The sequence below is a fragment of the Aphanomyces invadans genome (genome assembly GCF_000520115.1).
Source record: "Aphanomyces invadans strain NJM9701 unplaced genomic scaffold supercont1.16, whole genome shotgun sequence".
In the NCBI taxonomy this organism is placed as follows: domain Eukaryota; phylum Oomycota; class Saprolegniomycetes; order Saprolegniales; family Verrucalvaceae; genus Aphanomyces; species Aphanomyces invadans.
In genome coordinates, this window is record NW_008580161.1 from 1,093,912 (window position 1) to 1,121,533 (window position 27,622).

At 56.4% G+C, this 27,622-nt stretch overlaps 11 protein-coding genes across 12 annotated transcripts; 8 read left to right on the forward strand and 3 right to left on the reverse strand.

The window, feature by feature from the left end:
- The first annotated feature begins 1,702 nt into the window (after positions 1 to 1,702).
- Positions 1,703 to 3,146, forward strand: H310_08264 (hypothetical protein). The gene has a single exon (XM_008873947.1). It carries the CDS (start codon positions 1,733 to 1,735, stop codon positions 2,945 to 2,947), a length of 1,215 nt encoding a protein of 404 aa, XP_008872169.1. The 5' UTR covers positions 1,703 to 1,732; the 3' UTR covers positions 2,948 to 3,146.
- On the forward strand, positions 3,147 to 4,552 carry H310_08265 (hypothetical protein; the record flags this gene model as incomplete). The annotated part of the gene is made up of 1 exon (XM_008873948.1): positions 3,147 to 4,552. The coding sequence occupies one exon, from the start codon at positions 3,147 to 3,149 to the stop codon at positions 4,410 to 4,412; it is 1,266 nt and encodes a 421-aa protein (XP_008872170.1). The 3' UTR covers positions 4,413 to 4,552.
- An 802-nt stretch (positions 4,553 to 5,354) lies between these two features.
- Positions 5,355 to 7,012, forward strand: H310_08266 (hypothetical protein). Its single transcript, XM_008873949.1, has one exon. It carries the CDS (start codon positions 5,381 to 5,383, stop codon positions 6,902 to 6,904), a length of 1,524 nt encoding a protein of 507 aa, XP_008872171.1. The 5' UTR covers positions 5,355 to 5,380; the 3' UTR covers positions 6,905 to 7,012.
- Positions 7,013 to 7,639: 627 nt separating this feature from the next.
- Positions 7,640 to 8,914, forward strand: H310_08267 (hypothetical protein; the record flags this gene model as incomplete). The annotated part of the gene is made up of 1 exon (XM_008873950.1): positions 7,640 to 8,914. One exon carries the CDS (start codon positions 7,640 to 7,642, stop codon positions 8,912 to 8,914), a length of 1,275 nt encoding a protein of 424 aa, XP_008872172.1.
- A 72-nt stretch (positions 8,915 to 8,986) lies between these two features.
- On the forward strand, positions 8,987 to 10,286 carry H310_08268 (hypothetical protein; the record flags this gene model as incomplete). The annotated part of the gene is made up of 2 exons (XM_008873951.1): positions 8,987 to 9,943; positions 10,062 to 10,286. The coding sequence occupies 2 exons, from the start codon at positions 8,987 to 8,989 to the stop codon at positions 10,284 to 10,286; spliced, it is 1,182 nt and encodes a 393-aa protein (XP_008872173.1).
- Positions 10,287 to 12,448: 2,162 nt separating this feature from the next.
- On the reverse strand, positions 12,449 to 13,303 carry H310_08269 (hypothetical protein). The gene has a single exon (XM_008873952.1). It carries the CDS (start codon positions 13,171 to 13,173, stop codon positions 12,871 to 12,873), a length of 303 nt encoding a protein of 100 aa, XP_008872174.1. The 5' UTR covers positions 13,174 to 13,303; the 3' UTR covers positions 12,449 to 12,870.
- Positions 13,304 to 16,513: 3,210 nt separating this feature from the next.
- Positions 16,514 to 21,387, forward strand: H310_08270. 2 transcript variants are annotated; one of them, XM_008873953.1, is made up of 12 exons: positions 16,514 to 16,776; positions 16,833 to 16,918; positions 16,984 to 17,224; positions 17,273 to 17,549; positions 17,599 to 17,746; positions 17,788 to 18,579; positions 18,621 to 18,737; positions 18,782 to 18,864; positions 18,912 to 19,042; positions 19,094 to 19,161; positions 19,211 to 19,292; positions 19,336 to 21,387. In XM_008873953.1, exons 1-12 carry the CDS (start codon positions 16,536 to 16,538, stop codon positions 20,019 to 20,021), a joined length of 2,952 nt encoding a protein of 983 aa, XP_008872175.1. In that variant the 5' UTR covers positions 16,514 to 16,535; the 3' UTR covers positions 20,022 to 21,387. The 2 variants fall into 2 exon arrangements, with proteins under 2 accessions (XP_008872175.1, XP_008872176.1); XM_008873954.1 differs by having other exon boundaries at positions 19,211 to 21,387.
- H310_08271 (hypothetical protein) lies at positions 20,106 to 21,378 on the reverse strand (the record flags this gene model as incomplete). Its single annotated transcript, XM_008873955.1, has 2 exons — positions 20,106 to 20,996; positions 21,046 to 21,378. The coding sequence occupies 2 exons, from the start codon at positions 21,376 to 21,378 to the stop codon at positions 20,106 to 20,108; spliced, it is 1,224 nt and encodes a 407-aa protein (XP_008872177.1).
- Positions 21,388 to 21,450: 63 nt separating the features above from the next.
- On the reverse strand, positions 21,451 to 22,504 carry H310_08272 (hypothetical protein; the record flags this gene model as incomplete). Its single annotated transcript, XM_008873956.1, has 3 exons — positions 21,451 to 22,041; positions 22,093 to 22,377; positions 22,427 to 22,504. 3 exons carry the CDS (start codon positions 22,502 to 22,504, stop codon positions 21,451 to 21,453), a joined length of 954 nt encoding a protein of 317 aa, XP_008872178.1.
- A 539-nt stretch (positions 22,505 to 23,043) lies between these two features.
- H310_08273 (hypothetical protein) lies at positions 23,044 to 26,672 on the forward strand. The gene is made up of 12 exons (XM_008873957.1): positions 23,044 to 23,276; positions 23,329 to 23,489; positions 23,538 to 23,670; positions 23,720 to 23,851; positions 23,904 to 24,032; positions 24,077 to 24,415; positions 24,453 to 24,845; positions 24,892 to 25,294; positions 25,351 to 25,508; positions 25,556 to 25,677; positions 25,720 to 25,953; positions 26,001 to 26,672. Exons 1-12 carry the CDS (start codon positions 23,120 to 23,122, stop codon positions 26,568 to 26,570), a joined length of 2,931 nt encoding a protein of 976 aa, XP_008872179.1. The 5' UTR covers positions 23,044 to 23,119; the 3' UTR covers positions 26,571 to 26,672.
- A 330-nt stretch (positions 26,673 to 27,002) lies between these two features.
- Positions 27,003 to 27,536, forward strand: H310_08274 (hypothetical protein). Its single transcript, XM_008873958.1, has one exon. The coding sequence runs from the start codon at positions 27,051 to 27,053 to the stop codon at positions 27,390 to 27,392; it is 342 nt and encodes a 113-aa protein (XP_008872180.1). The 5' UTR covers positions 27,003 to 27,050; the 3' UTR covers positions 27,393 to 27,536.
- The last annotated feature ends 86 nt before the right edge of the window (positions 27,537 to 27,622 follow it).

Consider the following 27,622-nt stretch of genomic DNA (forward strand, 5'->3'; position numbering starts at 1 on the left):
GGACGACGAGTCTGTCAGCTGCTCAACAAGAGCGGTCAGGTAAAGTACAAGAAGAAACTCGCAGCGCCAATGATGACGCCACTACACATGAGAAATCGTGTTGAATGGGCGACTGAGGCGCAACATTGGGTTGATCGGTTTTACCAAATAGTTTGGTCAGATGGAAAGAAATGGAACCTTGATGGTCCAGATGGTTTTAACTATTACTGGGCAGCCATGGACCGACCAAGGGAGCACTATTCCAAGCGTCAAAACGGCGGCGGGTCAGTGATGGTCTGGGGGGCGTTTTCGAGCCAAGGCAAGTCAAAGTTGGTCTTTTTGGAAGGGAGACAAGATTCAGAAGCGTGTTTTTATTCGTTATCTGAAATTTTACTCCCATAAGCATGGCAGTGACTGGGTGTTTCAACAGGACAATGCGTCAATCCACACTGCCAAGTCTGTTGCGGGGTGGTTTGAAGAGCCACAAGTCGTTATTACAGCCCTCAAGTGGCCGGCCAAGTCACCCGACTTGAACCCAATCGAAAATTTATGGGGAATCATGTCCCGGCGCGTTTACGATAACGGCCGACGCAAGTTCAAGTCCCGCCAAGAGTTGAAGGCGTGTATTCTTCAAGTTTGGGATGAAATTGGCTTCAAAAGCTCGTCGCGTCAATGCCTAAACGCTGTGCTGAAGTACTTGCTACAAAAGGTCGCAAGATTTCGTATTAATTGCATTAAAATATGTGTTTCTTTTTTCATGTCATATCATTATTTCTCGACCTGATTCTAACTAATTGTATAATGACACAGCAAATCATACAGTGAACACTCGGCACAAACTGCATGGCGTTTAGGGGCACACCAGAGGCCTAAGAAGTGCAGGATAATCATTGTTTTACGCACGAAGTAGTGTAGCTATCAAATAATCAAGTTGTCATATCTTTATTGCCACCACTTTAACAAAAGAACTACGGTACTGTAATGTGGTACAGAGGAAGTAATGGTTTATTTACATAACACTATTCGTATGTTTCGAACTTCGATGATATTTAAATTCTGTCCTTTCTGCATTTTCGGCGATAACGTTACATTCCGAACAAATCTGTTGTAGTCGATGAAATAATTCTGATTAAGTACGCTAGAATGTAAAAGTTCGATCGCTGCATACAGCTCCAACTTCCATGTGATCCATGTCTACAACTCTGTCGTAGAAGTACTATAGGCGTATTGTGTAGCAATGCAAGCGGTTGACAACGACACGTAGCACGTGTGAGGAGCCATGGATCATGTCAAGATATTATTGAAATCACGTCATCGGTGTGTGCTCCGCTGGTGGCTTACGTTGAGGTTGGGAATTGATCACTAAGAGGGCACGAACTCCTTTGAGCGGATCTTTCCGTTTTCGCTCGAAATATATTGTATGTCTCGAGAAAACTAGACGTAGTAATATGAAACGCTGCGCCAAGGACTCCAGATGCTCATGTTGTGATACAAATGAGTTACAGAAGAAGTCGAAATATACTGACAATCTCACGACTACGATGGCAGATTCACTTATTTGTCAGGTATGGGAAGCGGTCAAAAGTTCAAAATGAAGTGACAGAATATATGGCCAATCGCTTCAGTTTGATGATGGCAACTCTTGGAGCCATCAACACGAGTAACAACAGCCACGACAGGGCAACGAATGTCTTTGCCGACCAAGCCAAGCATATTCGAATACGCCTTGCAACGACACCATCGCCAAAAGGGAATGCTTCAGCGCGCAATCGTCGTGGGCGGGGGCATCGGGGGCCTCACCGTGGCGCGGGCCTTGCGCCAGCGAGGAATCCAAGTTACGTTGCTGGAAAAGGCCCCGGCGTTTCTTCCAACGACAGGCGCAGCCTTTGGGTTGTCGTCGAATGGTCAAATCTGCCTTGAATCCCTCGGGCTCGGCGACGCCCTTCGGCCGATTCTACACCCCTTCCGCAAGTACCACGTGACCGTGCCTAACGACACGCTCTTCGAAGACAATTACTTTGAGCGCCTCTTGGACGAAACAGGTTTTAGCATCTCGGGGACTCTGCGCGCCGACTTGGTCCGCGTGCTGGCCGACTCGCTCGGGGATGGCGTGATTCAGTACAACAGCAAGGTTGTGTCGATCCACCAAACGCCATCCGACGTTCGTGTCACGTTGGCTGATGGGGCGACATTGGATGCAGACATCCTCGTCGGCGCAGACGGCATCAACTCGACCGTGGCCACTGCTGTTGATACAACACGTGATACCCCAGTCTATTGCGGCCACAATGTCTTTTATGGTGTTCTCGACCATGTTCCGGCCAACGCGGCAGCCGGCACGCTCCTGCAGCACTACGACGTCGGGGAATACATTCAATACCCTGCCGGCGAATCGAGTTTCATCTGGGCGCAAGCGTACAAAGCAGACGCTCCGCCCATGCGCTCGAAAGAATGGACTGGTACGTGCGAGGGAGCGATCCAAGCATTTGCATCCAAGCTGCGCTCCGACCACCCCTTGCACACCACCCTCGCGACGACCCCCGCCAACCGCATCCTGCATTTCGGACTCTACTTTCGCAAACCCAAGTCCAAGTGGCACAACAACCGGGTCGTCTTGCTCGGGGATGCGTGCCATGCGACCCTGCCGTATGCTGGCCAAGGCGCGAACCTGGCGATCGAGGACGGTGTCGTGCTGGCCCGACTGCTGGATGAGCACCGCAACGACCACCCGAGTGTGGCATTTCAAGCATTCTACAAAGCGCGGTTCACCCGCACGAAGCGCATTGTCGACATGGCGTGGTACATGGGCAAGTTGGCGCACATGGATGGCCCGATCTCGAAGCACGTTCGGCACGCTGTGCTGAAAGCAATATTTGCCACTGGACTCGCACTCAAGGGCGCGATCGCCGAGATCACAGACAACTGCCCCGTCCCTCTGCCCAAGAAAACGAACAAGACTGCCAGTTGAGCGCCGCTGTCTCATGCGACAATAACGGGAATGTTAGCTGCATTCGAGTCACGACCAACCAACCCCCATTCCAAGGATGTATGTGGCGACCTCACATTGTCGCCGTAACGTGGTAAAATTGCTTGAGCAACGACTAACTCGAAACAGAACAACAACCGACAGCGTGAGCCGTTGTCGCACAAACAGAATCGCCTTGTCCATGTCGATGCTGGACCGGGCAATCATCGTGGGGGGAGGCATTGGAGGACTCACAGCGGCGCGAGCTTTGCGCCTTCGTGGAATCCATGTCACGTTGCTGGAAAAGGCTGCCTCGTTTCATCCGACAACAGGCGCAGCGATCGGATGTTCGGCCAACGGCCAGATCTGCCTTGAATTCCTCGGGTTAGCGCCTCAGCTCGACCCGATCTTGCACCCCTTCCGTCGCTATAGAGTAACCGGTGCGGGAAACATGACACTCCACGAAGACAACGTCTTCGAGCAGCTCCACGACCGAACGGGCTTTGGCCTTGGTGGCGTCCTTCGCGCAGACTTGATCCGCGTGCTGGCCGAGTCGCTGGATGACGGAGTGATCCACTACAACAGCAAAGTCGTGTCAGTCCACGAAACACCGTCGGAGGCTCAAGTCATGCTGGAAGATGGCGCGATCGTGTCCGCAGATGTAGTCATTGGAGCTGACGGCATCCACTCCACCGTGGCCGCTGCAGTCGATCCATCGAGGGATGCTCCCGTGTACTGTGGGGCGAATGTGTTTTATGGGGTGCTGGACCACATTCCCCCCACGGGGTCGCCCGGAACATTTCAACAGCACTACGACCGCGGAGTGTACGTGCAATACCCTGCCGGCCCGTCCCACTTCGTTTGGGGCCAAGTGTACAAGGCCAGAGCAGCCCCACCCTCACGGTCGAAGGAGTGGACGGGTGCCGACGACTGCGACGATGCGATCCAAGCATTTGCGACAACGCTTTGCTCGAGCCATCCGTTGCACGGCGTCCTGGCGGAAACCCCGCGGGACCGGCTCCTCCACTTTGGCCTGAGCTACTGCAAACCCAATGCGACATGGCACAGCCATCGCATCGTGTTACTTGGGGATGCATGCCATGCAACGTTGCCGTTCACGGGTCAAGGGGCGAATTTGGCGATTGAAGATGGCGTCGTGCTTGCCCAGCTCCTGGGGCGCCCTCTCCAGGGCGACCCCACCGCCGCGTTTGACGCGTACTGCCAACTGCGGTTTGCTCGCACAAAGAAATTGGTCAACCTGTCGTGGGCGATGGGGAAAGTGGCCGCATTGGATGGGCCTGTGACACAATATGTTCGAAATGCGATCTTACGTGCATTGTTTGCTAGCAAGGTCGTGATGAAGGGCATGATGAACGATATCGTGGCCAACTGCCCAGTCCCAGTACCCACAACGCAGCGACGCCGCGCATGGCGCAACCATCAGGTGGTGTCGACCCCGACGTTGTAGCCTCGATTCGCCGGCGCGGTCGGCACCGAGACCGTGGACAGCCGTGGAAACATGACATGCGTGTGGAGTCGTTGGTTCTTTCGAGAAGGGTAGCAGTAGTAGGCCGTGGTGCTCTGGCCCAAATGCAAGTTGAATCACCCAGGACGAATCTTGACGCGTTCGATGGAGCATCCATGTTTCGAGCTTGCCACCTGACATGCGCCACTGTGGCGACTTGTCGATCGCATGCATCCCTGCAGCCCAAGCACGTCCAACGCGGCATCCCCTGCTCCTTCCACACACTCTTTTCACCATCCCGTCGTTGGTGGACTGGAACGTTGCAGCATTTCTATCACGGCGGCGGATCTCGTTGCTTCGGGCATGGTACACATCGGAACATGTGACCAGTGGGCGCCGTGCCTCATGGACCGCCCACCCGCTCGCTTTCGTCCTGGACTGCGCCAGGACCGTCCTGACCACCACCACCATGTAGAGCAAGGAGCTCCAGGACGGTGCTCGTCCTTCTCAACCTCCTCCGCGCGGACGGCGCCGCCATCGACCACAACCGCCGCCTCTCGATTGGCCAACACGAATCGTCGGATGCAACTCGTTGGTCGGGAAACGAGTCGCTGATTGAACAACGAGTGCCACTCCAGTGGGTGACACACGTGTACGCCACCACCGGTCACGTCTTCGACACGGCTCGATATATCTCACGGACGTAGTGTGGCCAGCGCCATGCGGCGATCCGACTCGGTCTCATCGCCCTCGGTCCTTCCGCGCGCTCAACTTCAAGTGGCCATCGCGCCGACGATCGCGCGCCGTGTTGGTCGAATGCACGGCGGCTCCGTCGCATGGACCGTTCAAGTGACTGAGGACACTGTGTGTCAAATGGATGGGTGGCGAATCAAAACGCTGCAATGGACAAGATCCGGGCAAATTCGAGTCACTTGAACGGGTCACGTTGAACCGTCGCGGGTGTGAGTTGCATGCAGGAGCAACTCGCCCGCATCCACCCACCAGCGCATTTTTCAACTGGAGCGATGCCGATCAACTCGTCCGCGCTTGTGTCGATCACGGTCGACGGCCAGGTCACTGAGATCGCGTGGGGCGACCTCGTCGCGCAGGTCACGGCCCACTCGGCGCCCACCGACTCGGTGGATCTCTTTTGGCTCGTCTTTGGCGGCATCCTCGTTTTCATGATGATGCTCGGCCTCGCTCTACTCGAGATCGGATGCGTCGGGACGAAGAACACCAAGCACATTATGTTTCGTATTCTCGGCGACTGCTGCATCACGGGCTTGACGTACTACACCCTCGGCTACGGGTTTGCCTTCATGGGCGGCAACGGGTTCATTGGGAGCGCGGGCTTCTTCATGTCTGGGGAGGATTTCATCCAGGCCACCGACGACAAGCTCTTCCGCGGCCACCACTACGCCGACTGGTTCTTCCAATGGGCCGTAGCGTCCGTCGCCGTCAACATTTGCTCGGGCGCGATCGCCGAACGCGTGTCCTTGGCTGCTTACTTCTGCTACACGTTCGTCGCGAGTTTGTTTATCTTCCCCGTTTGCGCCCACTGGATCTGGTCGGAAACTGGGTGGGCCAGCGCCTTCAACGCGCACAACCCACTCTTCCAAGTAGGTGCCATGGACTTTGCCGGCACGGGCGCCCTTCACATGTTTGCCGGGATTTCGGCCTTGGTCGGATGCATTCTCGTCGGCCCCCGCCTTGGCCGCTTCGGCCCGAACGCTGTCCCTCTTCCCAAGCAATCGGTGCTTTTCCAGTTCATGGGGGTGATGCTGCTCTGGTTTGGCTGGTACGGGTTCAACTGTGTCAGCACTCTCAGCTTGGAAGGCACTAAGGCGGACGCGATGGCCAAAGTCGCCGTGAACCTCACGTTGTCTGCGAGCACTGGCGGCATTGTGACCGTGCTGCTCACGTACTGGAGCCACAAGGTTTGGGACATTGAAGCCGGCAACAACGGCGTTCTCGCGGGCTGCGTGGCGGTCACGGGATGCTGTCCAGTCATCGAGCCGGCCGTCGCGATCGCGCTCGGGGCTATCGGGTCGGTTGTGTACGTCAGTGTGGCCAAGCTGGTCGCCAAGCTCGAGATCGACGACGCGGTGGACGCTGTCCCGGTCCACTTTGGATGTGGGCTGCTTGGCAAGATTGCGCCGGGATTTGTCGCCTCTCCAACCGGCGTCAAGATGTTTTACGGGTCCGACTCGTGCGGCGTCTTTTACGGGTGCAGCGCCGGCGGCAAGCAGCTGGGCGCCCAACTCGTGTACGCGTTGGCGATCTTTGCGTTTGTGGCGGCGACTGTCGCCGCCGTCTTCATCGCCGTGCGCCAATTTGGCGCGCTCCGCGTGTCGGCCGAAGCAGAGAAAATGGGGCTGGACGCGTATGAGCATGGGGGGCCGGCATACGACCACGATGGCGACGGCACGAACTCGACCACCGATGGACTCAACGGAGACGACTTTCTGCACGTCAAGACGCCGTCCCAAGTGTAGGTCCGATCGAAATAGAGTCCGTTTGAATTGTGCATGGACGGCTCTCAACATGTGCAAGCACAGCATTTTTTGCAATGATGATGTACAACATGCCCGTTGTGTGCTGGATCCATAACGCTGCGGTTGCCTCGTCCTGCGTGTAGCAAATTTCACGCCGAGCGAAAGGCGGCACAGGATCGTCCTGTACGCGGGGACAGACCTGCCGCGCAGCAGGCATTACGTCGTACTGCCCACGCGACTGGTCGATCGAATCGTCGGAATCTGTGGGACGTAATGACCTGTGCGTGCAGGACATGCGCAGATCGAAGCGACGATCTGGCGGCGTGGCGGCGACTTGACGGAGCCAGACGACGGCGTTGCGAGGGCTATGTTGAAGTGATGTGCACAGAGCGGACCCCAAGACTCTTCGATGGAGAAACGTCTAATATACAGAGAACCAACAGCGACGGACAAGCGATTCCAGCTGAACGACGGCACTGCGTCGCAAGGAAGAAGGACACCGCGTCCATCGCGACCGCCGCTCTTGACCGCTTGGACGTTGAAAAAATCTCCACAAAAAGTATGGAGCCAAAGTTGACCAATCCGATGCCTCCATATGCAGTCCAACCAATCAAAAACGAGTATACCACTTTCAAGGATCGGAGTGTTGGTAATCGATTCCTGGTCGCGAGTGTCGGGCGCACGGAGGATGTCGCCGTCGCTTGCTGCATTGAGGCACTTCGAGGGACGACGGCCATGGCGACAGGGGATGCACTGCGCCTCGGCGTGATTGCTGCCGTTGTTCTCTTGGTTGTGTACATCCTGCAGCCGTCGCCGTGGACAGTTCTCGCCGTTGTGTGCAGTGCCACCATCGCCGGCGTTCTTCTCGGGGGGCTCGTGTTGTGGATTATCTGCGGACTTTTGAACTTTTTACACGAGATCGCAAGCGCATTCTGCCTGCCATTGCGTGCCGCGCGTGATGCACTGCGTGCAGCACGTGAAGCACCACCAGTCCAATGCATTGTTTGCTTGAAGCAGGTCGAGTCGGCTGCTGGCAACGCGACCTGCGACCATTGTTCCATGACGTGCTGCGGCCCGTGCATTGAAACGTACCTTCGCACCAAAATCACCCACGATCGCCAGGCCCACTTGCCATGCCCGTCGTGTCCAGTTGCACTGAGTGATGGAACGCTCCAGCGCTTCTTAAGCCCGTACTTGACTGGCAAGTTGCGCGAGCTAGAAAAGACCCAAGGCAAGTGCCCCAAGTGTCGGGGGTGTAAATGCACTCCTAACGTATATTCGAGGCGGCGCTTGACCTGCACCCAGTGCACGTTCTCATGGTGCATCAAGTGCAGCCAGTCGTTTCATTACTTTGCCACGAACGGATGCAAGGCGAGCTCGTTTCGAATGCCGCGTCAACCGAAAGAGGCGCAACAGCAACTACCAACCTGTGACGCTCCTCCGCCACCAGTTGAATGCGTTGTTTGCTTGGATGTAGTCGAGGCTGCTGGCTGCGCGACATGCGATCGGTGTCCCATGCAGTGCTGTGGTCCGTGCCTGGAAACGTACCTCAGCATGAAAATCTCCCAAGACCGAACGGCTCACCTGCCTTGTCCATCGTGTGGAGCTGCCCTCCGTGCTGAAATCCTCGAGCGATTCCTAAGCCCGTCCATGGCTGCCAGTGTACGCGAACTCGAGCAGAACTCGTTCAAGTGCCCCAAGTGCAAGGAACAAGAATTCACCAGCACGTGGTACTCGCAGCGGCGGTTGACGTGCATCCAGTGCACATCCTCGTGGTGCATCGACTGCAGTCAGACGTACCACTACTTTGCCACGACACGTTGTTCTGACAGCACGTTTCGAAAGTGGCGCGCCAAGAACAGCGTGAAATCTTGTCCACGATGCAAGCGCTTCATTGAGAAGAACGGTGGGTGCAACCACATGACGTGCACCCAGTGCAGGTTTGAATTTTGCTGGAGTTGCATGGATAAATGGAGGGCTCGCCACACGTGCAAGAGCTGGTTTGCATGACGGCAATTCGTCGCCAAGATTATACTGTCCCAATTTAGATCGTGTTGCAGAAGTGTATGCCAAACAGCGACGATGGGTTTGGCGCCAGGATCCATCGTGGCCGTTGGCGTCGTCCTGGCGCTGATGCACATGCTGCAGCCAAGAACACTTCTCGCTGTGTTGGGGTCGGCCATTCTCGTCGCTGCGCTTTTGGCCGTGGCGGTCATGGTGTGGATTGCCTGGGTATTCACAACCTTGAAAGCCATGTTCTCGCGGCCGTCGAAAGCCGCAGCAAGTGAGCCGACCACAAAATCGATCAACTCACCCAACGCAAGACCTGGCTCGACGAATCCACCCAACACGCCGCCAAAAGCGACTCCTAACTATTCGGGCCTCGTCACAGTCACGATTGGGGTTCTAGCCTGTATCGGTGGCCTCATGCAAGGCATACAAGCCATCCACGACCTGGCTAACCACAATGCTCGCCGACGAACCAACCAGCCGCCGCGACTTTCGCCACCATGTAGCACCCCTTCAGCTCCACCGCCAGTCCAATGCGTTGTTTGCTTGGATGCGGTCGAGACCGCTGGCTGCGCAACGTGCGACCAGTGTTCCATCCAGTGCTGTGGACCGTGCATTGAAAAGTACTTCCGCATCAAAATTCTCCAAGATCGTCAGGCTCATCTGCCTTGCCCATCGTGTGGAGCTGCACTCAGCGCCGGCATCCTGACGCGATTTTTAAGTCCATACTTGGCTGGCAAACTCCACGAGCTCGAGCAAACCGAGCGCTCGTTCAAGTGCCCCAAGTGCCAGTGCCGTGAATGCTTCGGCAGCAAGTACTCGAATAATCGGCGGTTGACTTGCACCGAGTGCAGATCCGCTTGGTGCATCGACTGCGGACAGACGTACCACTACTTTGCCACGAAAGGTTGTTCGGACAGGTCGTTTCGACAGTGGCGCGCCAAGCACCACATCAAGCCATGTCCGAATTGCAAACGGTTCATCGAGAAGAACGAGGGGTGTAACCATATGACGTGCACCCAGTGCAAGGTTGAGTTTTGCTGGAGTTGCATGGACAAATGGAGTGCTCGCCACAAGTGCACCCCACCGTCCCGTGGCTGGTTCTCTTGATGGAGCCAAGCAGTTCCGTGAGTCGAGTTCGCGGTAGAAGGAAGTCGTTGAGCTGCACGAGAGCGACGACTTCGAGACGAATTATTTGTTCTGCGCGCCGCTGGGGTACGAAACGTCCTTTGGCTGCATCGACGTTGGGTTGGTGATTGTGCACCAGCAACAGGAACCGTTCACTGTGCTCCATCATGCTCTGTGCCATCCGAAAGTCCACTGGAACAAGGTGTCCCAAACCGCCACCGACACTCCCTTCACCAGCACATAATGGACAGCCAAAACACGAACCCGCAGGACGCAATGGTCATGGCAAAATCTTTTCGCTCGCGGCCTCGTCGCCACATGAGCTGCTGCACGGGGAGAGGCCAGAACTCGCGAGAACTGCTCCGTTGACGATACGACGGGCTGTGAAGGGGCGTACAATTTTATCGCATCGCGCTGTCCCTTTGCACGCCATCCCGAAGATGGCACTGCCAGGTCTCCAACAGGTTGCACTGACGTGGTCGCAAGGAACAGAGTCGGCTAGCCGTTCAACAGCGGGGGGCTGCTGGGTGTAGTTTCGATGGATGAAAGGGCTTTGAAAGGTGGCGCCATCGAACAATTGCCAACAATTGAGTGGATGGGAACCACACAGGGACAGGTCATGCTAACGTGAGGGGGAAGTATTGAGTGTGAGTGATCTAGTTTTTCAAGGAAAAGGAGACATGTCCCCGGCATCGGGATCCATTGGGTTATCAGCGGCGAATGGAGCATCTAGAGGCTGGTTGGGGAGGCTGTTGGCAAGCTGTTGGTCAGCTGCTGGCTCATTCAAGACCATGTCGGGGCTCTATGACCCTCCCCTCTGCCTCACAACACAATCGCACCCCAGTTTAACGTGCTCCACGTCGCATGCTCCATGTCCATCCGTTCCCCATGCAACAAATTCGTCACTCCAGCACATCGCAATGTTTGGAACCCGCTACGTCCTACTGCTTGCTGCACTCGTGCCCTTGTCGTCGCCGTCGACGTCAAGTACAAGCGATTCTGTCAAGGTCTGTTCAAAGGAGCTCGGCATGTACAGCCCAACTCCTCTGGATTGACCGCCATGTGGAGCGCTATCACGCCGGCCAACAACCAAGACGTCGCTGGCAGTCCTCGTCGGTGGATCCTGTTACAGGATCATGGACTCGTTTGGCGCCAAGACCTCGTTTGTATCGAAGCCCACCAAGAACGTGGGCAGGATCGACATGCTGCTGGCATGCCGCCCCCAGCCGTACGCGCCGTCCCTCGTCGCTCGCTACGTTAACATCATCTGGAAGGCGACTGCGATCCTTCCTCGGGTGCGCTGCGTGAGGGAGATGGTCGATGACACATGCGTCTTTTCACAAACCGAGCCGTCCAATATGCTGCGTGCAATACGAGTGGAACCGAGCAGGTCCTGTAGGACTCGATGCGCTCGATGGATGTACGGTCGCGGCATTGCTTCGAGTGTATCGACTCCCAATGAGCTCGGTGACTTGTACACTCGCTAACATTGCCTCTACCAGGCTCGACAATTCTCGAGGACCACTCTTGGTAGTTGGGCGCCATCGGAACAGGGTAGTGGTGTGGTGGCACCGCCACTCTAGCTCACAAGCGCTGACAGCGTCCACAGGGACGGCTCCCTCCTATTTCACAGTTGGAGCCCCCTCTTACGCTTGTCAAGATTGTAGGTTCCTCATGGAGTTCGCTGGATCTGAAACCGGCGGGGGTAACCGATTCAACCAGCCCGCATAGACCAACTATGGCCCTCACTCCGTCAGGTATTGCCGTCATTGCTTCAGGGGGAGCATGGGTCGTCTGTCTGCTGGGCGTGTACATCTGGCTGGCCATCGTGGCCTCTCACGCCGCCAAGTCCTGGGCAAGGACTATCCGACGTGCCAGCTACTGGGTGGTGCGGCCACCGCAGCACCAAAGTCCTCCAGCAACACCGCCAATTCCTTCCGCAAACCCCGATCGTGTGTCGTGCGCGAGCATGTGCCTGTTCATCGCTGGCTTTTTCGTGTTTGTGCCAGCAATGACCGTCTACTTGTCTGTGTGGCCACTGCTGTACGTTGGACATGGTGTATCGACCTGCTTCCAGCGGACTTCGAGTCCAATACAAGCACGTGAGCCAGTCGCGGTCTCTGCGCCAGTTGCGTGTGCAAAGTGCTCTGCCCAACCGTCGACGACAACGACTTGCACTCAATGCGGCCAAGCCACCTGTGATCCGTGCATGGCGTCTTTCGTGGCGCAATGCCTGGAATCCAAAGTCAAACCCATCCTGTGCCCGCAGTGCACTGCACCTGTGCCGCAACCAACCCTCGTTCAATTCATGTCGCCGGACGCATTAGTCAGATACGAGATGACCACTCCTTCGACGTGACGAGGGACCGGTTGCAGTACCATCGGCCTGTGGTAGCTTGCTTGAGAGCTACAACGCCGGCAGACCGCGTTGGTTGTACGTGAGAGAGCGCGGGGATATGCCATGCAGAGCTCTTCGCAGCCCATCCTCGCATGACCTGCCCTCGCCCGCGCAAACCCACCACAATGATACGCGAGCAGGGCGGAATGTAGGTCGTCTAACGGCTCAATCGTGCAGTTTTGAAGCAGAGTGTCGGTCATTTCACCAGACAACGAATGTTGCCGATGATCGAATTGGCGGTGGCGGCGACGGTTGTTGGTCTCGGTCTTGTGGTGTACGTGGGGTATTACTGCCGCGTCATCCTTGTGTACGCTGTCCGAGCGCTCTCTGCAGCCTTGACCATCGTTCGCTCCTCAGTCTTCTTTACCGAGAGGCCATTGCCACCGCAGTTGTCGTCCATCGACATGGCGCATCCCGTTCGCGCCAGCCTTCAATTCATGGCATGGCTCGTGCAATTGGCTCTGCAACTCCCATCGCTGACGCTTGTAGTGCTGTGGCGTATCCTGCAGGTCACGCCGGATGTGTCGTTTGCCCGGCACAACGATCGTGATTCCAGCACTTCGTCGCACGACACTGTTTCATCACACCAGCGTCCAAAGGAACCACGTCCATGCAAGTCGCCGACTGTGAAATGCATGGATTGCGCCAAACTCACCGACAGCACGATCCATTGTGCCAAGTGCCGATACTTCACCTGCACGCCGTGCTTTGTCTCGCACGCCGCCGAGTGCATTAACAACGACCAGGTCTCCTTTGTGTGTGTGCGATGCTACCAAGAGATCGATGCGAGCGTGTTAAACACCCACCTACCGCCGCCTCTTCTTTCCAAAATGGAGCGATTCAAGGCCCTCGACACCCTCACGAGCTGTCCGTCGTGCAATGGCCGACTCAAGCAGTCTGGCATGTCACGGCGCCGGATGGCCTGCGGTGGCTGCGGCGCTGTGTGGTGCTTCAAGTGTCGACAGCCATATCACATGCGGTCGTCATGCAGACCCACCAACTAAGTTATCAAACCTACAGATGATGTTGACGGTGGCGGTCTAAGCTTGTCGGCCCAGTCAAAGCGAGATGTACTCATCACTGGGGGAGGATGATTCCAGTCAAATACCATTCTGTCCCGCCTCCTAGGGCATGTTGAAGTTGTCGGGGTGGACGTAATTGGCTCAGACGATGCACTTTGCACCTGCACGAAAGAGGGCTCGTGGAGGAAGCTTGGTAGTGGCAGTGCATGGCCCAGCAACGAAACCCGGCCGAAGAGGGCGGCTAAACCAGGCCATCCATCCAGTAACTCATGCGAGTCGACGGCACGTCGAATAGATTGTGCAAGAATGAGGCACATCGACGTTCGTAGTGCCCAACAAACTTTGACACGATGGACGATCCAATGGGTCAGTGACTACTGTCGCCTTCAAGCCGGTACCTGTTTTGATGGGATTGTGTTTTTGGGTCGATTGGATTTGGTAACGTGGCAAAGTGTCGCTCGCCTTGGACTTGGGCATGCATGTGAATCATCGGGGATGTGACACTTCTAATGTTCGCACGGGTTGCAAAGGATGTCGTGCAAAAAAATCGATCGTTGAAATGACTTGTCGCCTCGGAAAAGCTCGTCACTGCGGCCAGCAAAGCACGATGGCCTAGCCCGTCGACCAAGCGAGCTGGACTAAGATCAGAGCCAAACGCACAACGAAAGCCGTCGCATCCAACAGTCCAAACATGGCTTTGTACGCCCCACTGTTCGTGGACACACGGGAAACCGCGGCGTTGAGCGCTGTGCATGAACAAGTCATGCGTCGTCAAGCTCGCGTTGGCGCTCGTCGCAGGCACCATCCACTGGCCGCTCCGTGGTGGGGGTGCCAAATCGACAGGAAATTGCTGCTCAACAGCCTTCTTGTGGTCGGTGCCATGTTGATGATCGAAAGATAATTGCAATTTGAGGTCATTGCCGTGTTTGCATCGTGCAAGTCGAGTTTGGTGTTTGGCACGTCCGGAGAAGACTCGACCAAATCGAGAACCGCGGAAGTCGACGGATGGCCCGATGCCTTGGACATGTCCTCACCGACCAGACACTCTGTGGCCCTTTTGGAGCGAGAGGTCGACCTTGAGCAGGGGCGAACGGGGCGAACGAAGCCTTCCTCTGGGTTGTCCACTGAGGGTGAGCTGACAACGTAGCAACATTCCTAAGTTTGGATGGGTCGCGTGCAGCACGTGACCGGGCGCAATCCTCGCGGGATGTCAGGTACTCTACACATCACTGCTTTGTCACTGCGCGCGCCGGCTACAGCGTGCTGCCGGGTTGTGGCTTGTCCCCCAGCAGTGGAGACTGCAGAAGAGATCCTCCATGTGCTGTCATGTGTCGACCACCGCTTTCCCATTCTATCGTTGCATCGAGACTTCACGCCGCCGTGCGTTTGCTCGGGTGCTGACGAAGAGGCTGTTGCGACTGTCGGAGAGAAGGCACGGGTGAACGCGCACATACATGCTATCTGCGTGCAGCGGAGCACATGGCAGGCCTCACTTCCGAATCTCCACGGCGCGATGAGCTACAGTAGAGATCGCAAGCCGTCGACTGCGCGGACAGTGTGAGGGACATAGATGGCGCAAGCCTTGGCGTTGGTGGTAGGTCCACATCTGCCATGAAGTGGGGATGGGAGGATTTTTTACACAGGGACACATCCTTCGCGCGAGCTACTGGGCACGACTGCATGCCAACCAAGAATGCATGATGGTCTCATGACAGGTCAAGTCCATCGCTTTCCATGCGTGGTAGTAACAGTTAAGATGAAAACTGAGTGCGCGATGATCTTTCTAGAGGATTGGCGTGGGGGTGGCTCCAGCGTGCGTCGGAGTCGTAGTGGCAGGCGTGGCATGGGGCGCGGTGGGGCTTTCCTTGGTTGGTGGTGGGGTCGTTGATATAGGTGCAGCAGAATTCGTTGTATTGACTAGTGCAGGTGACGTCGCAGGAATAGCCGTAGGCATTGCAATTGTGGGCACATTCGTGTCGAGGACGTCAGTAGTTGCAAGAGTAAGTGCAGGCGCAGGTGTCGGCGAAGGTGTATGGACTGTCGTGGGCGGTCGGGGAGTCACCTTAGGAAGCTGCTTCGTTGTAGGTGCAGGTGTCTCGGGAGGTTGCGCTGGAGCCTCGGTATTGCGCTGGATGTAGTCAACGACAAGTGGAATTGTGGAGGTTGGTCGAGGCGTATTCCGCAGCATCTCGGTTTGTTCGGGGGGAGTTGAGGTTGATGTCTGCGCCAATGCGATGGCAGTCGCTGAAGCGGCGAGTGCCAACGCTACCAGCACTACAGCCACAAGAAGCATCAGGATACGCTGACGCTTGCGGACCCTCCGCTCGTTGTACTGTTTATCGCTGAGTCGTGCCGCCAACGACGGATGCGTTGGTGGGGGAACGGCGCATTCGCCAAGCCATTGGACAAGCTCCGACATGCGGGCGCTCTCTACAGACGCATTACTGAAGGACAGTCCGCGAGAAGCCTCAAGTGGTTGCGCTCCATGGGGTTGCGGCGGCCGCGATGCCATTTCAATTCTGAGCTCATCGCCTCCCGACGAACAATGTCGTTTTTTCCATCAAACCAGCTGCCGCATTGTCGACACACTGAACGTTCGGAACGCGTTTTTTATTCTTCCATCCAACGTGACGAGCGCATCCCGACGCGGGCGCCGATCGTGCAGGCACTTGCACACATAAAGGAAGTGGCACAGGATATGTGGCGTTGTGCAGTTCTTTGTGCGTCGCGCTGCGTTGGTGAGGTGGTCAACTGTCCAACTTGAAAAAAACGCGTTCCGAACACTTGCGAAGGTCGAGTGCTGGCTGCACGAGCGCGCGCTGGCTACGGGGCATAATGGGAGTCGATAAATGGGAGACCGACAGCCACGCCGGCCTGTGTGAAGCACCGACAGCGGCTCGCTGTCTGCCTCTTGAGACCTGGGCAAATGAAGCTGCTAGAGCTCGCTCCGGAGTGTCGAGGGAACTTTGACATCATGTCGCAAATTGCGTGTTTTGGTCGAGCGTGTTTTGGCATGATGACGTGTTCTGTCGACGTCGACAAAGATTTCCCTGGAAATCGCAGCGCAGCAAGAATGCAGCCGGAGCGTCGGGCGTCAAGTACGTCGGCGTCGTCGGTGCGCCGCCGCACGGGCTCTATGAGTCCCAAGAAAATGGCGATTGGAGCAAAACCAGTCGCTGTCTATTGCTGGGGATGGGGAGGCAACGGTCAACTCGGTACGAACGATCGCGAGAGCCGCATCGCGCCCCACCTCGTCCTCTCGTTGCTCGAGAAGACGTCCATCTCGAAGATCGCGTGCGGCAGTCGATTCACCGGTGCGGTGAAGTGGCATTCCGTTGCGAATGGACGTACCCAACAGTGGTGATTGTAGTGGCGTTGACGGCATCGGGATCGGTGTTTGCTTGGGGAAAGAACGACTACGGCCAACTTGGTCTTGGCCACCACCTCCAAGCCCAGGTATCCACGTCGGTTCAGAATGTCCCAGCCTGGTCATGCACCCATCCCATCTCGCGGAATTGTAGCTCGAGCCTCGCTTGATTGACTCATTGAGCGACATCGCGATCACCAACATTGCCACCCGAGGGTCCCACGTCCTCGCCATCTCTGAGGACGGTGCAGTCTTTTCATGGGGCCGCGGCGACGAAGGCCAGCTCGGACACAACTCCCGGGAAACGCTGCATCTACCCAAGCGCATCACGAAGCTACACCACATTGTCGATGTTGCATGCGGTCGAGCGCATTCGGTCGCCCTCGGCCACAACGGTTCGCGAGCAATCGCCATTCCACGATCCCAAACCATTCTGTGTACAGGCGCGCTATATACATGGGGCGGCGGCGACGACGGTGCGCTGGGGCTTCAAAACGTCGAGTCGGCGCTGGAGCCCATGGCCGTGCCAACTACATCCTCGTCGTTCCAGGCTATCGCATGCGGGTCACGGCACACGCTGGCGCTGACGTCCGACTTTCGCGTGTTGAGCTGGGGATGGAACTTGTACGGCCAATTGGGACTTGGACATTTGGACACGGTGAGATTTCCCACCGAAATCCCGTCCTTTATTGGGCACAAAGTTGTCCAAATCGTGTGCGGGTACGGTTCGTTGCCCGCATTTTTAGGTGGGTTGTCATGGGGGCCGTAGGTTTCGACACAATTTTGCAGTCGTCCCGCACTCGGCCATGACAGTCGACGTGTTTGCGTGGGTCTGGAACGAGCATGGCCAGCTGGGCGACGTCGAGTTTGGCGCCGACCTGCCGGTGGTTCATCGGCCACAGCGCGTTCGGTCGCTAGTAAGACAGCTCTCAAGTCGGTCGACTGACTCATGACGTAGATGGACGTGTCGTTGACGGCCATGGCAGCTGGGGGAAGGCACTCGTTGTGCAGTGTGCACCCGCACGGGAGCTTTGCGTGGGGTCGCGGCACAGACGGCGAAGTCGGCACCGGAACGATTTCAACGAGTCAGAGCAAGCTCGCATGTATCCTGCACCATCGTGTGGTGTTTCAAGTCGCTTGTGGGTGGGCGCACTCGGTCGCGCTGGTTCAAGAAGACGCGACGGCGTTGACTCTGGCGACGACAACTGGCATGACGGCGTTCAAGTGGATCACGTCCGGGGACTGGGATGCGTTTTCTGGGATGTTTGTGCAAACCATTCTCCAGCTCATGATCATCAGCAGCCTCTTGCCAACGCAGGTCCACCTCCCAGTGACGGATCTCCAAGCAACGGTACTCCCTGCAGCGGTCGCCACGACCATGCTCGGGAACGTCTTCTTTGCCTTCCAAGGCATCCGACTGAGCCAGAAAGATCGCAAGCACGACGTAACAGCCATGCCCCACGGCATCAACACCGTTCTCGTCTTTGCCTACGCGCTGTCGATCATGGAACCAGAGTACCAGCGCACGAAGAGCTTCACTGCAGCTTACGAAGTCGGTCTCTTTGCCGCCATGCTGACGGGCGTGCTGCAAATGCTCCTCCTTCCCCTCCTCAAGTTCCTGCAAACGGCCATCCCCAAAGCCGCCTTGCTTGCGTCCGTGTCGGGGGTCGCACTCACCTTTCTCAGCATGGGCTTTGCTTTTGAAATCTGGGAAAATCCTCTCGTGGCTCTCGGCCCCCTCCTCTTGTTTGTACGACTCACACTGTTGGCATCACCTGATCGACGTTGTAGCTCGTGTCGTACGGCGCGGGGGTCAAATTGCCGCTTCACATCCCGACGGGCCTTGGAGCTCTGCTGCTTGGAACGAGCTTGGCCCTTGGGCTCTACTACAGTGGCGCGCACACGACGGTATGTTTGGGGCACAAACCAAGTCGGCTCACCGACCGAACCAGTTCATCCCGTTCTCCGAGCCGTACTCGTTCACAGTACAATTCGTTCATGTTGACCCGGCTCTGCTGTATCGCGCGATAACGAGGTACACGGCCGACTCTTTCACGCGCGAGTCTGACGTGGGATGGCCAGCGGTGCCGGGTGGAAATACGTGAGCATCATTGTGCCCATGGTGCTGGTCAACGTGATGAGCGCCATCGCGAATCTGGAAACGGCGGCGGCGGTCGGCGACAAGTACGACTCGCTCTCGTGCGTGTTGGGCGGTAAGACCCCTCGAACGACGTTGCGACGGATGGACTTTCTCTCTTGACTAGATTCGATCGTGACGATCGTGGGCGCATGCCTTGGCAATCCGTTCCCCACAGGCCTCTACATTGGTCATGTAAGGTTCGAGCCGATCGTCGTCCGAGCTATAAAGGGATATGCTGTAGCCCATCTATAAAGCCATGGGCGCGCGAGTGGGGTACTTGGTCCTGAATGCGATCTGCATTGCGTTGTTGGCCGCCGTGAACGGTGCGTTGTCGGCATGTCGATGGCACATCTCACAGACGGACAGCGGTCCCGTGGCTGATGGGAGCTATTCCGATCGCGTCGGGCGTCGGATTCCTCCTGTGGATTGGAATGGTCATCACGTCCAGCAGCTTTGAGCGAAAGGCCCATGACTCGAACCACGGGACGGCCGTCGTGCTTGGCATGGTCCCTGCCCTCGCAGCATGGGCATGCCAGTTGGTCCAAAACGCGCTCAACGCTGTGTCCCCGTCGACGAATGTGACGACCACCATCCACAGCCTCGCGGTCGCCGGCCTGAATCCCCATGGCATGATCGCGCTGTCCCAGGGATATCTCCTCACGTCGATCGTCCTCGCTTCCACGATGGTACACATCCTCGAGCGCGATTTCATCTACGCCGCCGCTTGGATGGTCCTTGCCGCCATTCTGAGCGCCACGGGCGTCATTCATGCCTACGAGATCGTCGGGAATGCGATCACGCCTGCGTTTGGATGGTTTCCGACGTCGTATTCGCAGCAGTTTGCGATTGTGTACATCGGCATGGCCGCGATGCTCGCGACGTTTCACGTCGGCGAAGAAGAGTACAAGTATACGTGGAGCCACATGACCAAGATGGTCAAGTCGTGGTGGGGCGCGCGAAAGAAAGCGAGGCTGCCGCAGGCGGCGTCTGCCGGCGAAGACACGCCGCTGCTCCTGCGCACCCAGAGCACGATGGTGGAAATGGAGAAGTAGATTTTGATTTGGACCAAATAACTACGTCGTCGTTGTGATGTCCTGCAGTAAAACGCAATCGGTTTAGCCCGCCTCGGACAGGTGTCATCTAGACGCGTCGCGCGCAGCATGGACCTCGCGAAGGATTTTGACTCGGTGGAGACGGATGTCGATCCCGAGCTCCTGCAAGTCGGCATCCGTGCTCACGGCAAGCAATCGTCCATCGATGCCCATGCGCCGAAGCTTCTCCGCCGCCGCGTCGAGCCCAAGTCCTTTGACCCATTCAAACACGTCCGTCTCGTTCATTGTCACGAGAGACGCCTTGGATGGCACGAGCATTGCCAGCCGTTGCTCCCTCGCCAGTCGGTCGGCCTCGACAACGTCCTGGAGCTCCTTCTCGACCACACTCGCTATCGGCTTGACATGCTTCTTCCCCTGCTGCATCTTGAACGTCGCTTCCTGTCGCATGAGCTCGTTCCGCCGCTTGTACTTGTCCCCCATCAACGCCTTGAGCTCGTTGTTCAATGCAGCGTGTTTGGTCTGCAGCGCCCGTGCCTTTGCAGGCAACGTCGCCATCTCCATCTTTTCCTGAACGACGTGCATCTGATCGACGAGCTCTTTTCGCCGAGTCTCCATGGTTGCCAGGACTTGGCGGGCATGGTTGAGATGGTGCTCCATCGCGGCGAGTCTGTCACCGGGAGCAACAACACTCGCTTCGTTTGGCTTTGACGTCGGATGCGCGTGTGCCGCGGCCGACGACGGTCGCTCGATTCCATCAACGTGCTGCAGCTCGGCAAAGAGAGTTCGCAGCGCAGCACACAGTCGGTCCATGTCGACAACCCCGGACCCATTGTCATCGACAGGCTTCTCTGCTCGACGAAGTCCATCGAGGAGAGTTGCTTCGTTCTCACGCAGCAGAGGATCCGTCAACGCGATCGGCGCCAGGAGCGGATTCTTTGCCAGCGGCACTGCAACGCCCTTCAGCATTTCTCGCGCCTACGACACAATCCACTTGTCCAAATTCGACCACGTGACTCGAGCTGACCGTGGCGAAGAAGTCTGTGTCTGTGCACATCTTGCGCAGGTAGTTGGTCTGCTTCCAGACGAACGCAGCATCGGAGGCGCCGATCCCAACCTGCCACTTGCGAATCGCCTCCACCGCCGCGACACTTGCCTTGCGATATTGCCGCGTCAAGTTGTCGACGAGCTTCCACGGCCGCGCCTTCTTGCTTTGCGGCGACGCGAACTCGTCCGCGAGTTGCTGGAGCGCTTCCAAGCACGCCTCCCGCTCAATTATCATACGAATCGCGTGCATCTCGAGCGCCGTGTGCCGCGAGTCCGACGACCCCTGGCTCGCATACACCGTCACGCGCGACATGCGGTCGCGACCCAAGGTAAAAATAGACCAAGACACACACGTCGAATAAATTGAAGTCACATGAGACACCACTCAAAGCCAGCTGTCGTCGTTGGGGGAGCTAGCAGGCACTGCCTTGGCGGCGGCGACAGCCTTCGGGGCAGACGCTGCGGTCGACATGGGGATGGATTTTGCAACCGCCTTGGCGGTCAGGATCGGAGCCGAGGACGATGCTTTGTGCTGCTGTTGTTTGACAAGTTCGAGCTGGAGCAGAATGTCCCTTCGCTGCTTGAGTATCTCGGCAAGGTCGATGTCGGACTCGCGCCCACCGTCCGACAGAGTTGACAGCCGGAGGTTGCGCTGGCTATAGCTGATGTTCTTCCGCCCGACGCCAATCATTGCCTCTGGTGCAGTCGAGATGTTGGGGTTTGCCGGCATTTGCAGTTGCCACACGTTGAAGGTCGATATCCGCTTGTACTCTTTCGTAGGTTTGACTTCGCCCGTTGCCGTAAACTCGTGCTGCTTTTGGCAGTTAATGCAGAACCCCACCTTGAACGGGTTCGCTTGGTAGTCCATACACACTTCCTCTTCGTCGGGGTCCACCGCTGGTTCTCCCCATCGCGCGTGGATCACTCCGGGCGAGTCGACGTCGTTCCCGAGGATCAAGTCAATGTCGATGCTGATCTAAGCGCAATTGCATGAGAACAAGGACGTGAGGAGACCAACGATCCATACTTCATCGGTGTCGCTGCGGTAGTACTCAGTGTCTGGTGTCCGTGGAACCTTCTTTCGGTCCAGGGAATGTCGTGGAGCGAGCTCGTCTTCGGCGATCGGAATGTCCGACTCTTGGCGTGGCATGAAGTTGAGAGAAAAGCGATGGGTTTTCTGCCGCATGCTGTTGCTTCTTTCAAGGGCAGGTTTGTGTTTCTGTCGTTGGAGCGACTCGGTGAAGGAAGCGGTCAACTTCGACCGCCTCCGTTGCGAGCGTTGCGGAGTGTTCACCGTGCCGACAGGTCGAATCTACACATGACATGGCGATGATCGTTGTGGTTTTAGTCCACGTTCGTACCGTTCGCACGTCCGGACCGCGCGCGCCGACCGCCCTTGCTTCCACTGCCTCTACATCTCGTCCGGAGCAGTTCCCCATGACACGACGGCGGCAGAGTTCGCAAAGTGACCGCAGCAGAGGGACGTTTTTACTGTACAATTCGGAAATTTTAAAAAGTCACCCTCCGGAGGTTTTAAATATATGCTAGTTTGTATACCGCTACAAGCAACGTGCGTACAATGCAACCCAGCTGGCAATATAAATATTTTCACGCCAATGTTCAATAAACCAGGGGGGGGGGCCAAAACAAATATCCAAGTTTTTTACACAGCCGATCCCGCTCCATAACCAGAATAAGTGAAGCTGGTACCCATTGAAAAAATGTCGGGACTTTCGCGTCGGGGTACCCATAAAAATGCTCGCGCTGAATATTTTCGCATGGAAAAGGACGACGTCATCGAAATCGTGATTCGATTTATTTGATTCGAATTTAAATTCCTGAGTCCAAGCAAGTGGGATGAGATGCACGTGAGAACGGGAAGGGATGGGGACCTTCTCAACCTGATGGCTCGTGGTGGTGGCGCATGCTGGATGGATGGGCTGGTTGGGAACTGTGGCAGGCGCGCGTAACGATCGGGCGGTAGTGGATCTGTAACTCCTCGAGGATCGTCTTGGACGACCGGAACAAACTGTCGATCGGGACGTGTGTAACCGATGAAGCGCCTGAGCAAAGCAGTGCATGACCGCGTCGGCGGGCGGAAGACCACGACGGGCGGAGTGACCAATGCACCTCTTCTTCCCGACGATGAACTTCCTTCTGAGGCGGATGCAAAGACACCTGGAAACACCCTGCATGATGACCTCGAGGAAGGTTGGTGTGGTTAGCCTCGAGCCATGCATAATGATCTCACGCAACGTTCCAGTCGAGCTACAACTTGTCCATGTGCTCCAGCAAAACGGTGTCGGCGAAATCTGCCGTACCATCAAGGCAGAGATCGACACGATCTGGGCGGTGCAATCGGCCTTCAAGACGTTAGCCAGTGTCGGCCACTTTTACTTTTCCTGCGGCGAGACCGTCTTTGCGGTTCGGTGGCTCTGTTGCGATAAGATGCCGTCGCTTAGTTGATGTTAGGTGAGTCCTGCCGACGGGTTCTACGACAGCGACGGCCTCGTTCTCGCTTTGTTCGCGCTCAAGAAATTCCCCCATCAGAAAGAAGTCCTGTGCCCCATCTTGGACACCATATCCATCTACGCCAAGTTGGATGGTACGAGGGGCATGTGAATGCTTGCTGTCGATATCACAGTCGATCGTAGTGGAGCGCGCGTTAACTTTCTGTGCCATCGACGACGGTGTTGAGCTCGTCATGAACTGCGTGCGGAACCACTACGACAAGCCCGACCTCATCTGCATGGCACACGAAGCCTTGGGCAGCCTCATTCTCAACGGTGCGTTCCTTTGCCGTCCCAAACTCGGCAATGGCGGCTCACGTGAAACTAGATGACATCCGCCTCCACATTGCATCCCGCCGCCTCATCGAGGAACTCTTGGCCTTGCTTCGCCGATACAAGGCCAACATGGAAGTGTCTCGGGCAGTGCTGTACCCCCTCAGCCACTTTGTTGTGCTCAGTACGTCGCTGTCTCCAATATGCATGCACTCACGTGGGATGCAGAGGACATGGCGCATGCGTTCGTCGACTTGAACGGCATCCCAACCGCTCTCCAGTGCCTCAAAATGCACAAAGACGACCAGCAGGCCGCGTGGTATGCCATCGCCCTCCTCAACGCGTTGACGACCGACCCGTACCACGTCCAACTTATCGGAAGCGTCTTCGCGCAGCGCGGTGTCCACATCATTGCACGGGCGATCGCCAAGCACGTCGAAGTCGAGGAAATTGCGTTGGAAGGGTTCCATCTACTTGAGAGCATCGCAACCGTGTCCGACTTCTTCCCTGTCATCAACCAAAATCACGTGCTTGAGCTGGCCTACCTCGCCCTGTCGCTGTACAAAGGTATGTCGATGCGGCGATCGCGCTAACGTCGCCAAAGGTCCGCAGTACACTCACACAAGACTCGAGATCAAAAAACGAGTGCTCGCGTTTCAAACGTGCGCCATCCAAGACGGCCACGCGTACGCGATGCAAGAGCGACTGACCAAAGGCGACTGCATCATGTACACGCTGTTCGTCGTCCTCACTGCGATCGCTGCCGCGCTTTCGCCGTACGACCACCAAACGCACCACGAAACGCAAGCGCTGACCCAATCCATGCGCCTTCCGCCCACATTTTCCGACATCAACGCAGTCTGGTCGTACTTGCAAACGCCGTTCATCCATGCGCTGTTTCCATCCGTGCCGGCGGATTCCATGGCCACTCCCACCATGCTGCACGCATCCAACGTCCTCCTCGGGTCGGTGCAATTGCACCAACGCCGACTCAACAGTACGTGCGCGCCCGACTGACTCGACTCATGGCGATCCACGTGCAGGCGTCGACCTGTCCGAAGACTCTTCCACCCATGCGTTTGGCCAGTGGACGCCAGACCGCGGGTACCCTGCGTCCCTGCCAACCGATGCTGTCCTCGCTCCCAATTGCAACGACCCAACGTGCGTTCTCTCGCGTCTACAAGAGCGACAGTGGCTCGATGTGTACACGAGAACTGTGGTGGTGGACTGGAACGTGTACAATGCAGCCCTCGATGTCCACGTCGCGATGACGCTGTCCCTGGATTTTCCAGTCGGCGCTGCTGTTCAAGCCCATCTCCGCGCGACACCGGCCTACTTTAATGTGTACCGTGGCGTGTTCTTTACGTCCGGTTTGTTTTACGTGGACATGGGCCTCCTTGGGTTTTCGCTGTACACCGCGTGGCGGGCCGGGGGCAAACTGCACCGGTACATCCGTCGCGTCGTCGTGAATCAAAACAGGTCTTATCATTGATTTGGTCTAGGTACCGCCAGTACTACTTGTTGATTGGGGCGCACGTCGTGGACTGCGCGATTGTCGTGTTGTGGCTTGCCATTTGGTGCACACGACTCCAATTTGTCTCGACCGCGTCGTACGCACTCATGCTGCAGCTCGCCGGTCCTTCCTACGTGTCCCTTCGAGGTCCCTCTGCCTCTCCCCACGTCGCTCGCTCATCGTGGGGCGTGTAGATGTGACCGCTCTCGCCCAGCAAGACCGCGTCCTCTTTGCAATTGTATCGCTTGTCATGTGGCTCAACTGGACGCGATATTGGTCCTTCCACAACCTCCGTTACCTCCTTTGCGTCCTTGAGGTAACAACTCCAGCAGCGACCGCCCTTGACCTCCACATGCAGGCCACCACGGGATATATTGTCGGCTACAGCCTCTTGATTGTTCTTGTACTCGTGGGTGTGGCGCACTACATGATGCTGTCGACGCCATGGAGCGCTCCCTGGACCTTCCTGGACCATTTCACCGCGGCGATTCATGCGTTAAGCACCCACGGACTTGCGAGTCCGTCGCTCCCCACTTGGCATGGCTACCTCCTCTTCTTCGGCTTCAACGTCCTCATGCCGCTCGTCTTACTTGTATGTTCGATTGTACCAACTCATGGCCGTCATCCACCTTACCATAGTTCCTCCTTGCTCCTCTGTTTCGCCTGGGATTCAACATTTGTCCGCGCGAACCTCCCAAGCGCGCCGCTGCGAAGGCATGGACGACATCCCTCAAGGGGCATAAGAAACCTCTTCGTACGAACATGAAGGTCGCGTTCCACACGGCGAAAGTGGCGCTCAAGCGCATGCTTGAAGACCGCCAGTCGGCCATTCGGAAGCATTCGTTCAGTCCATGGGAAAAGTCCGACGCCAGCCTCGTCGACGACATCACCGAAGCCAACTACGTCAACCCGAGTGCCCCATCCATCCTGCAGGAACTGCAGCGGGGAGTTGTTCACTTGGCCGTGGAGGAGCAACACCTCGACCTACTTGCCTCGACACTGCTCAAGCGCCTCCAGCAACTTGATCTTCTCCTTCGGTCCACGTTTTCTCGGTCGAGCAAGGCACCGTTGACAACACCAGTGTCTCTCGAGAATACACGACGGACGTTTAGCTTATCCTACGCACAGCGCCGGGGGCAGTCGTCAGGCACAAGTGAAGACAAGGAGAACATCGATGAGCCATCGGCGCTCGAGCAAGAGCATGCATGATGCTGCGCCATGGCCCGTTCGTTGCTTCTCTTTCCAAATTGCGTAAACGAGTACATTCATGGGAGGATTTTCAATAAATTGCAAATTTATTGGTGTACTACATTCTTCACATGACACAATATGGTAGATTTTTCTACAGGGTATTCTATCGAATCGAGTTTCGTCGAATAATTTTTTCAAAATATATTTAACTTGAAGTTTGTAAATACTACGCAACTTGATATTGTGCACATATTTAATGAATTGTTTCGAGGCTGGAGATCGAAGTGGATACGAAAAATTGGTGGAACAAATAGTTGTTCAATGTCGGGACTTTAACGACAACGTCCACTGTCGTGGCGCGTCATGCGGCGAAAAAACAAAAAATCCTGTCAAAATGAATATACCATTGTTAACGTTCACTGTCACCTGGACGACACTTTCTAATTGATGGCGAGACTGCCACCCCTGGCGCCGCCACGGAAGCGCCATTACACAGAAATGGGATTCCCTACTGGAAGAATAAATGACCTTGCATCCATCCTCGGCACCACCAAGATCCACGACGAAGACCCAGACGCCAAGCTGATAGACAACATCCAGCCCGGGGATCGAGAGTCTGTGCAGAAAAAGCTCATGGCAGTGCTCATTGCATTGAAGCCGAACACCCCCGTCCAAAAACGAGTCCAACTGCCATCACTCGTGAAGAAACTCGAAACGATACTGCTCCGACTCGCGCACTCCAAGGACGAGTACATGGACCCGACCACGATCTTGCCGAGGCTGCAAGCTGTACACAACTTTCGTTTAGCCAAGCGACAGCGCACTGATCCAACCAAGTAAATACACGGCGTCGATGATATTTAACAACCAACGGCCCTCGTCGTTCACAATCTTGGGCCTCCCGGCTCTGTGCACCGCTTGATCGTCAAGAAGTTTCGAGTTTGACATGGCCAAACTGTCAATTAAAAATGTCGCACATCGAAACCAAATAAGTATTGGAAAAATGCCATGACACACGCTATTTTCCTCGACAGCGGTGCAAAAATTCCCTGAAAATTCCTCAATAGTTG

Bases quoted from the DNA above. Each gene is read 5' to 3' on its own strand.
- H310_08264 (XM_008873947.1), top strand. From the start codon at position 1,733: ATGCTTCAGCGCGCAATCGTCGTGGGCGGGGGCATCGGGGGCCTCACC.
- H310_08266 (XM_008873949.1), top strand. From the start codon at position 5,381: ATGCAGGAGCAACTCGCCCGCATCCACCCACCAGCGCATTTTTCAACT.
- H310_08269 (XM_008873952.1), bottom strand. From the start codon at position 13,173: ATGCACTCGGCGGCGTGCGAGACAAAGCACGGCGTGCAGGTGAAGTAT.
- H310_08270 (XM_008873953.1), top strand. From the start codon at position 16,536: ATGCAGCCGGAGCGTCGGGCGTCAAGTACGTCGGCGTCGTCGGTGCGC. The intron at 19,043-19,093 runs GTAAGACCCCTC...TCTCTTGACTAG, and splicing joins GCTCTCGTGCGTGTTGGGCG to ATTCGATCGTGACGATCGTG. The intron at 19,293-19,335 runs GTGCGTTGTCGG...ACAGACGGACAG, and splicing joins GTTGTTGGCCGCCGTGAACG to CGGTCCCGTGGCTGATGGGA.
- H310_08273 (XM_008873957.1), top strand. From the start codon at position 23,120: ATGAAGCGCCTGAGCAAAGCAGTGCATGACCGCGTCGGCGGGCGGAAG. The intron at 24,033-24,076 runs GTACGTCGCTGT...CGTGGGATGCAG, and splicing joins CAGCCACTTTGTTGTGCTCA to AGGACATGGCGCATGCGTTC. The intron at 25,509-25,555 runs GTCCCTCTGCCT...TGGGGCGTGTAG, and splicing joins TTCCTACGTGTCCCTTCGAG to ATGTGACCGCTCTCGCCCAG.
- H310_08274 (XM_008873958.1), top strand. From the start codon at position 27,051: ATGGGATTCCCTACTGGAAGAATAAATGACCTTGCATCCATCCTCGGC.